Here is a 10,426-nt window from a genome sequence, read left to right as displayed (position 1 = left end):
ATAACTTTATATTTACTGGAATAGATCATTAGACCGTTCTCTAATGATTTATGATTCTATTTATACTTTCTTTCACGAGATGTGATACTACACCATACTAGAACTGTGTCGCATAAATTGGACAAGAAAGGGGGCGGTATTATGGGAATTGAGTTAATGTGAATATATCACAAATGATATACTTAATCATATAACAAAATTTAAATTATTCACTTTAATTTCGGCAAGTTACCTTTAGAATATGTTGTCGGATGGAATACAGAAGTTATTATTAAAAACCAATGCTATCAAAAAATCACCAATAACAAAATCATTCTTTTACAACGACTGTCCAGCACATTTTTATTGATTGTTTTCCTTCAGATAAACAATCCTAAAGGAGAAAGTCAAATATGGTGGACATTACATTTGTTTCTTTCCAGAAATATCATTTGTACTGATTGACAGGTACTCTTTAACAAAAAATATTGACCACTTGTTCTCATAATTTTTTTCATCCATGCCTTTTGTGGCAATCAATAATTAAACTGGATTGGAAATTCATTTATTTAGTTAATTCAGTTTTTAAAATATGTCACTTCTTTCTCCGCCTTTACTTGGCTTACTTATGCCGCTTTCGTCTTCAAAATTATTCTCCCAATTTCTAAAACCAGCACTTCTCGGTAATTCACCGATACGGTCCGTATCTTCAACTGGACCGTCGTCGGTAAAGTCTTTTTCTTGACCCTTACTTGACATTTTGCGGTCTTCATTCGTTTTTGGAACACCATCTTCCCCCTGTGTATTTGGAACATTTTCAGAGTCGTCACGACCGTCTCTCGTATCTGTTCTCATTTTCATCGCCTCTTGCAGTGACATTTTAAAAGGATCAACATAACCAGTGTGTTTCATTAAGTTTTTCGAGCTGCTTTTAATTTCTGACAAGAATGCTTTCAGAGTTTCACAAGCGATGTTTTGTTTTTCTTTAGAAATTCCATATGTATGGAGAAGATCCTGTCTGGGCAGGTAGAATGACGGCAAGAAACCTTGTTCAAGATAGTCTATCAGTGTTTGAATAACCTGAAATATCCAAACTTTCTTGTCACGAATCTTATCTATGTAACGTTGAGAGACGTTAAACAGGGTGTTCACTAGGATTTCGTTATTGAGAGACCCCAGTTTTTTCGGATGCTCTTCACGGAGTATACTCATTAGAATCAAAACATGGCGAAATTTCAGACCTCGACAGTACTTGTCGATCAAACTGTACACGTGGTATTCGGTTAAACTGATATTGATTTTCCAAGTTGGACCATCTTTTGGTAAACACTTCTTCACAAGACTATGCCCGACGTCTGACTGAAATAAAAATAAAAACAAACAGGTAGACAGGAAATATGTTAGTTAATTTAAATTTTGTTTACATGATCCTGCCAAATAAAAAGGAAATACGGAAACACCTTCCATAGAGACCGCTTCTGAATATATCAAAAACAACATATATTAAAGAAACAACAATTCCCTTTTTTGATCAATGAATATTTTAAAAGTAATTTTTGTTAAAAGACTGTGGCACAGTAATATTTCACAACGACACTAAATGTTGCGCTTGCGGCTGAATGTTGCGCTTGCGGCTAAATTTTGCGCATCTGGCTAAATGTTGCGCTATTGATTTTTAGCGGCGGCTTTATAGTACAATTAACAAAAAAAAAAAAAATGCAACAAAAACCCAAAAAAAAACAAACAAAAAAAAAAACAACAACAAAACATCACTCACTTTTGGATCGAGGAAGGCGATCGGTTTACCATCTTCAAGATCTTTGAGTACAAGGTTTCTAAATTCTTTCTGTCCCTGTATGTAATCACCGTAGCACGGTAACGGAGCACTCAGTTTCACACTCGATGGTAATCTGTCTAGTGCGAATACTGGGTATATATTCACGCTGAAAAGATAGCACAACTAGTTTAAAGCGGCTTTCAGTTTTTTCTAAATGTTTAATACGTTATTTTCAGAGACATCGTTACATACAATTGTCAAGTCAAAAGAATTATGGTGGAATATGATTTTTACCGCCGATAAATTGCATAAACAATAAAGATACCACTAATCTACCAGTCCTCCCTGTATATGTAAATAAGTGTAGTGATTTACAGTGAGTGATATTCAGTGATTGATTTTCTATGAGTGATTTTTGAGACTTTGGATTATTTCATATATATATCTTACAAAAATTCGCTGGTTCTACTTGGGTGTTCGCTCGAGCCAGAAATAAAGCACTGAGGGGGTCACATGGGGTTTTGTTCGACCAGTAAAGTTAGAGTCGCCATTTTACCAACATTGAGGAAAACTACAATAACCAACAAAACTAACGTACTTAAAAACGTTGATCTGCAGTTCATCTCCATCAAAGTCCGACATAGTTGCATGTATGGTGGCTGTACCGTCATCACCTACGTAACATCCGAGCTTATCTACGTTATGATTCTCCGTTAACAGAACCTGGCAAGCTTTATGTAAACCTGGAACAATTTAAAAATGTATGATTTTTTAAGTGTTTTTATGACAAACCCGTGCCGCTTTGGCAGCTCTGAAAGAATAGATATATTGCACGGCCTTGGATGTATTTTGATGTGATGTCATCTGCGTTTTTTAAGCGTAAAGACGCGATAGCTGTTTGCGTTGAACTTTAACCTCGTCATTGCAAAGTGACTATCCCCTACGCAGTGATCTTCCCTTTTCAGTACAGAGATCTCTGCCATCACAAACATTGAAATATCAATATTTTGATATTTATATTTTTTAGCTTTTTAATTTATTTTTCATTATTTTGTATACTTTTGATATTTTTTTATGAAATATAACGGACATAGGTACAAATAGTTAAAAATAAAATAGAAAAATGACGTTAGATTTTCTATGTAACTGTCGATATTTACATTTGAATTTCGACGTTACGTCATGTGACTTTCATCATCAAAGCAGCGATAACAATTCTGCCAAGAGAGGTAATCACTGTGAGGAGTTTGACAAAGTAAAGAAATAAAAGTATATTTCATTTGTGTAGGTTCAATACTAAATTTATTAAACTCGTTGAATAAATAAACGTCATGCACGTCAGAGGCTCGTATAATATAATTTTATTGAACTTGTTGAACTCACACTTATTTAACACCTTCTACCAAATATAAGCCGATTATGTTAAATCGTTACATAACATACTTTTTATAAAACCTGGAATAAATCAAAATAGTAAAAATAGCATAAATTTAAGACAAACAAATAAATGAATGAATGAATGAATGAATGAATGAATGAATGAATGAATGAATGAATAAATAAATAAATAAATAAATAAACTAAATAAATAATTAAATAAGTAGGTAGGTAGGTAGGTTGGTTGGTATGTTGATTGGTTGGTTGGTTCGTTCGTTAGTTCGTTAATCAATCAATTAATTAATTTATTAATTAATTAATTTATTCTTTTTTATATTTTAATGTTAATTATGCCATTTATTCATTTATTACTTATCTGAATTATGCCATTTATTCATTTATTACTTACATAAATTAATTTGTTTTTATTCATTTTTTTTCGTAACTATTGAATTACTTAAACATACCCCTGTTAAACCAGTTAAGTATTCCTGTAGGCCTAAGGAAGCCGTCGTTATCTATGAATGGTTCCCACTCTCTGTTTACAAGATGCTGTTCTTGTTTACACAAAGCTGGGTTCACTTGAATTAAGCAACGATGTAGGGGCATCTCATCAATGCCGCGCTGAAACACCTGTGAGAGAAATTTACATAATGGTAAAAATACCTGTGAGAGATATTTACATAACAGTAAAACACCTGTGAGAGAAATTAACATTACCGTAAAAATCACCTGTGAGAGAAATTTACATTATGGTTAAATCACCTGTGAGAGAAATTTACATTACGGTTGAAACACCTGTGAGAGAAATTTACATTACCGTAAAAAACACCTGTGAGAGAAATTTACATTACGGTAAAAACACCTGTGAGAGATATTAACATAACCGTAAAAACACCTGTGAGAGATATTTACATAACGGTAAAACACCTCTGAGAGAAATTCACATAACGGTAAAACACCTGTGCGAGAAATTTACAATACGGTAAATAACCTGAGAGAAATTTACAATACGGTAAAAACACCTGTGAGAGAAATTTACAATACGGTAAAATCACCTGTGAGAGAAATTTACAATACGGTAAAAACATCTGTGAGAGAAATTTACTTTACGTTAAAACACCTGTGAGTATAATTTACGTTCGGCTACAAATTAGGTTTGAAATATACATTTCAGTCGGGATTTCAAACAGTTCAAGTTAACTTTACAACAATGTTAATTTTTAAGTGAAATTTACATACAGTTGAACAGTGACATTTACACAACGGTTAAAAACCGTTCAGCGAAATTTATATAACTGTTAATAACTTTTTACGTGGAATTTACGTTACAGTTCCATACCTGTGAGTAAAATTTACATTACGAAGAGAAACTCTCATCACAATTAAAAAAACCTTTGAGTGAAATTTACAAAACTGATAACAAAAATCTGAGGGAAAAACGAGAATTTAAAATAAATGAGGTTATATAAATCTTAATTTGGTAACAGGTAACACATTACCTTAAATCCGTCCAGTCTCATTGGTCGTTTTAATGGCACCATGCACTCATAACTCCCTTCACCAAGAGTGCGCAAAGGTGTTGTTCTAACTCCCCCGCTTTTCACAGAGCAAGTCGTGTATTCCTTCCACTCAGTGCTCAATGAAAAGGCAATATCAGTGACCTGCTTAATTAGCTGATTGGCTGTCTGAAATGGCAAAACAATATCTGAAATATTCATCTAGATTGTTGTTTATAATACTGTACGTTTGTAACGTCGCTTTTCATTGGATAATCGTGTCTTTTATTATAATTCTTTTTATAATACTGCACGTTTGTAACGTCGCTTTTCATTGGATAATCGTGACGTTTATATAGTTTTATATATACGGCTGCTGTCAATGTATGAAAAAAAATCATTTTGTTCTCTGAAAAAGGAAGTTTGCTGTATAATAAATTCGTTTTAAATATTCCTGACAGGTAATATGGCATATATAAACGGTTGTTTGCAATATATCCCTCGCCAAAGTGCTCGGGTTTAATATGCAAAGAACAGTTTATATATGGTTAAAAACCTTTATAACTAATAATATACGTCATGGAATGATATTCTGTATAAATAATTAATAGTTTTAAGTCATGAGTCATTTCTTTGGACCAATTTTTGACTTCATTTCAATCTCCCAAAGGTATTTTTAAACAAAATTTACTGTATAAATGAGTTTTCATAGATTAAATATAACATTGGTAGCGTCGTAAATGTGCAAACTGGGATATATATTAACGAAAAAAAACGTAAAAACTTTAAACTTAAAACTAGCGAGTTTACCAATACAAGTATATTTAAAAAAAGAAACACCAATGGTTAGTAGAATAATTTTATAATGTCATGTTTATGTGTTGAATGTCCGTATTACTACCTTGCAAGCGTGTTCCTGACGCTTTCGTTGCAGTTTTTGACGGAATACTTTCATGAGACAGTCATTGAAATCTGGTTCCGGGTCTTTCTCGTGCTGACCCATGGTCTGCAGAGAGGTCCATCTTCCTCCGCCTTTCGTTTTGTTCTCCGTTGTCATGGCTATGGATGTATAAGAAATGAATACCGTTACGGTATAGAACATGCAAGAGAGACGAATGAGTGCTTACAAAAGTAAACAACAAACTAAAAATTTTAATACAAAATAAGAGCGTGTAAATACATTTCTTCCGTGTAAGTAATAGGGATGTTAGTCCTATGCGCGAGAAAACAAAAACACATCGGCCTGTTTTCATAGCAACCATAGAGTAGCATCGTTCAAATTTCTTTCATGTCAGCTTTCGATTTGGAGTAGATCTAATGAATCAATAAGACTTCCAAGGCTATTTTAGCACATAATTATGAACAATCTCGAGGACGTTTATTACGACAAGTTCGTTGTATAGCTATTAACATCTTTCAAAACTCAAAATAACTCTTTTTTTTAATCATATGTTGGCGTTGATAAACAAGCACAACTTCCAAGACATCCACTACATAACACATTTCATAAAACATAAAATACAATTTCTTAAACACCTACAATTAAGTTAAGTCAATCCAAGTTTCAGAATGTTTTCTAGAAATCACATATAATCTGTATAATTCTTTTGGATTCGGAAAAATACGTTACTTTCCGAACTATTTATATATATTTTTTCGGAAAACACATCTTAAAATTTGACAAGAATTTTGTTGCAACTTTTTATATAAACGCTTGGAAATAACCCGATTTTAATGCTTCTGATCTAAAACCAAACAAATGATCATGTAGTTGCTTTATTGGTCTTACAAAGAGCGGGTAGCGACGAAATATAACCCGACTTTGCACGGTTTTATGGTGTATAATAGTTTCAATTGTTTGAAGATTATTCGTCTAGACATTTGCTTTCTAACTGACCGCTGATATTGTTATTTATGTGTCAGCCACAACCTCAGTCCAAGAATAATAGTATCGAGCATTTCATTGGTGGCAACAACGTTTCTTTGGAAACCGTACTTGTTAGTCGGGAACCGTCACTGCTGTATAGAGAGAAAAATTCTAAACGCTTACGTGACGATAGATTCTTTTTCCAATCGCAATAGCCGAGGCAGTTCCGAATGATTATTTTTCTTTACAGCAATCGGAACATCGTCGGCTATTCTCTATAACAAGTTTGCTTCTTTAAAAAGAAGCATGCGAGAGGTCTTTTTGCTGCTGTAGAAGATTTGTTTAATTTGAAAATATTTGGAAAAAAAGACACAATGAATGGTTATAAATTACAATTATTTAACAAAATAGAATTTATTATATAAATTGAATATATAGTATCATAATGAAAGTTTGTTTTACACTTCATTTTTTAATGTTTTGAAAGATTATATGCCGGAGAAATTGACTATTTCTTGGCGCATTAGGGATACTTTTTCTACAAAGGGAACTTAATTAAAATAAATGATATGTATATTAAAAAGTAGTATCAAATTTTCTTGTAAAATTCAATAAGAAAATTTTCGCTTAATGTTTTGGCAAGTATATGGAAATATTTTCCTCTACATTTTCCAAAACGGGCATAAAGTATGTTAATCAGACAATTTTAAAGTCCAGGATTTACATAAAAAATGTTTATATCATTTGATTGGAATAAAACAGAATATAAAGCTGTATGCCTCCAACCACTATATTTTAAGAAAATCAAACTTGTGTCAAATTTGCGCCTAAAAATCCCCGTTACGTTTACTTAGTCATACCGGTTTAAAAGTTTAAGGAGCAGCAAAATTTCGGTACATGGTTCACTCGGTCATATAATAGTGTAGCTATAATGTTCACTGTACTTTTTATTGTCACTGTTACTATTTATCGGAACATGAAATAGTAAAAACGCTATTCAGAAAACAATACTGTAATCGATTTATACAGTTTAAAAGATTAGAACGAAATGAAACATCCACGTAGCGCATAGTAACGTAAATGATATTTTCCGATTATTTTCTATGTACCGATTCGTTCACTTCGATGTTAATTTTTCGTTTAAGTTAAGTCGTATTTTGAAACGGAGCATGCGCAAAACAAATTTTGTAGACTGCTCCTAATGGTTTTTAGCTGTAAATGAGATTCGTTCACTACAATCAGATACGCAAAAATGGATGCCGCCAGCAATCAGTCTGAACACTGTGGAGAGGTCTGAAGTTGCGATTATGACTAACATTGCATACATAAAACATAGAAAAACTATAGTAAAACCCTAAACGTAATAATGTTAAAATTTACGATTGTTTATTTTTATTGATGTCTGAATGACCTGATAAGTAGCTGAAGTAGAATAATTTATTTTCTTTTGACAAAAATCTAACATAAACTAAGCTATTATAAGTAGTTGTATAAACTTTCGAATTTAATTTACTAGAATGCTTTATTACACTTAATCTATAATTTTAAAACAATTTTCCTACAAAATTGGCCAACATTGCAATGTTAATAAATATCTTTGTGGATTTTTCATTTTATCTAAAATCTTAAAATGAAGTTCTTATTTATTTGTCTCCGTATTTCACGAATAATTTAGATTTTGTTAAAATTGTCTCTTTTAGAACGTTACGCTTAATGCGGCATGCCTTATAGATTCATGTTAATCTACATGCAAACTTTGAAAATGTATATTAATGTAGAAAGTAATTTTCAAACTTTGAAAAAGTATGTTAATGTAGAAAGTAATTTACGCATTGTAAACGGCACTTACAATCCACGTAAATTACCAAAACGAGGTCAAAATATGCAAAAATAGCACTTAATGCGTTAGTCACGCAGTAGAAATATGGTAACAGTCAGTAGTCGCGTATAACATATAAATTATATTGAATCTTGAATATTTTTTACATTAAAATCTTAGTACACTTTTCTCAAATTTGATTTTCTTGAAATATTTGGGGGCTCATCTGGAAGCATGCGGCATTAATGGAAATATAAGATCATAACAATAATATATTTTGTAAATTGAATCCCCATTATCAAATGTCGAATGTATTATATAACCAGATTTAAGTAACTTAAAACTTAATTATGAGAATAGCATTATCACAAAAAACCATGGTGGCTGATTTGGAACGTTTGTTTTTTCTTTCTTTTTCCGCACGCGACGTAATTAAACAACAGCAATTTAAGATGGCTAATCTACGCACCGATGCGTGCCGCAGAACGAAATGACATTAATAAAATGTTTGTGAAACCACAAAATGATTTAAAAAAAAGGATGATACTGTTTCGTTCCGTTGCGCAATACGAAACTTTGAAAATATTAAAACGAAAATTCTGAAATACAAAACCAGTACTTCTGTCGATGTGGAAATACAAACATAAAGTCACAAACCAAAAAAAAGCACCCATCCACTCGATCCTCGTCCCAGATAAAAGATAATTAGAACAAATAAACAAAAATTACCTTAATCGAATAAGATCCGATAGAATTTGATATTTTATCTAATTTCTGCTCATTATTGACTTGATTTTCGATTGTTAATCAAGCAGACTGACTTGATCGATTGGTCTCGATTCAACCGAAATTCCACCGGTCAACAAACATGTCGGCTGTAAGGAGCTTATACCGTTTGAATAAAAACTAATCCTAGGGGATTATCGCGAAATTTATACACTTATGTTTTATCAAGACTTTAAAGTAGATAGATTAATCCGTACCCACTTTTAATATTAGTCTCACTTAAAATGATCTATTAACATGAAGATCAGAAAACATTGACAAAATAATTTGTTTTGTTCTTTTTTCGTTACATACGAGTATATAGATAGATAATCATGCAATTTATTTTATACATTTATACATTTCAGTTACTGAACGCGGTGTTAAGCTAAACAGCTGTCGAAATGCACTGTCGGGATTTCTAAATCAAAGCAATAACTCTATTGTCATTCCGTATGATCATTTCTACAAAAAAAACCACAATATTCTAATATGTTACTTATGTGACTTATATTTTGGGAAAACAGAAACAACAGCAAAAAAATAGATAGATAAATTTTAAAAAAAAATCCTCTGTTATAAGGCGACTATCGTGCGCATAACCAACTCACTTTCACACACATTCGCCTTTCAATGTAGGTCTTTGGTAGAATTACAAAAAGTAATTGTGACAGTCAAGGTCGTTGTCACAGTCAAGGTCATCGTCAAGGTATTGTCACCGTCAAGGTCACTGTCACCGCCAAGGTCACTGTCACCGTCAAGGTCATTGTCACCGTCATGGTAACTGTCAACGTCACTTCAATGTGATCGTCAAAGTCAAGATCACTGTTACCATCAAGGTCATTAAAACTGTCAAGGTCATTGACACAATGAGGGTCATCGTTACCGTGGTGATATTTGTTAATGCCAAGGTTATCATCACCTTCAAGGTCATTGTCATATTAAAGGTCATTGTCACCGTCAAGTACATTGTCACCGCCAAAGTCAGTATCTATACCATCGTCAAGGTCAAGGTTACTGTCAATCTCACCCTAAACGTTATCGTCGACCTCACAGGCATTGTCTCCGTCAGTATGTCTGTCTCGGTTATTATGTCTAATTTTAGAAATCTTACTAACTAAATGTGAATGTCACTGATTAAGCCTATATTGTTGTTGTGTTATTGCTGTTGTCGATCTTTTGGTTGTTATTTGACCTACTGTCTTGCAGATAGAGAGGTGCTTTGTTAAAATGTCACCTTACAAAATCAGTTTTCACTAGTCATTACAATGTGGTAAAACAAAAGACACATTTGGGCTGTGAATATTTTTATTGTGTTGATTTTTTTAAGTGACGCCAACACG

At 32.6% G+C, this 10,426-nt stretch overlaps 1 protein-coding gene across 1 annotated transcript; it reads right to left on the bottom strand.

Annotated features, from left to right (window-relative positions):
• Window positions 1-238: 238 nt before the first annotated feature.
• On the bottom strand, window positions 239-9,334 carry LOC132746112 (uncharacterized). Its single transcript, XM_060735181.1, has 7 exons — window positions 9,048-9,334; window positions 5,534-5,691; window positions 4,636-4,821; window positions 3,601-3,766; window positions 2,355-2,499; window positions 1,757-1,922; window positions 239-1,338 (listed from the first exon to the last, which is right to left on the bottom strand). Exons 2-7 carry the CDS (start codon window positions 5,687-5,689, stop codon window positions 565-567), a joined length of 1,593 nt encoding a protein of 530 aa, XP_060591164.1. The 5' UTR covers window positions 5,690-5,691; window positions 9,048-9,334; the 3' UTR covers window positions 239-564.
• Between the last annotated feature and the right edge of the window lie 1,092 nt (window positions 9,335-10,426).

The sequence above is a fragment of the Ruditapes philippinarum genome, unplaced genomic scaffold (assembly GCF_026571515.1).
Source record: "Ruditapes philippinarum isolate M1 unplaced genomic scaffold, ASM2657151v2 ctg2914_1_1_1_1, whole genome shotgun sequence".
Classification (NCBI taxonomy): Eukaryota; Metazoa; Mollusca; class Bivalvia; order Venerida; family Veneridae; genus Ruditapes; species Ruditapes philippinarum.
Note: the sequence above shows the minus strand (reverse complement) of the source record. Positions and strands in the feature narration are given on the sequence as shown.

Coding starts and splice junctions, on each gene's coding strand:
- LOC132746112 (XM_060735181.1), bottom strand. CDS start 5,689: ATGACAACGGAGAACAAAACGAAAGGCGGAGGAAGATGGACCTCTCTG. Junction 4,822..5,533: donor GTCAGGAACACGCTTGCAAG/GTAGTAATACGG, acceptor TTGCCATTTCAG/ACAGCCAATCAGCTAATTAA. Junction 1,339..1,756: donor TCGCCTTCCTCGATCCAAAA/GTGAGTGATGTT, acceptor TTTTTATTTCAG/TCAGACGTCGGGCATAGTCT.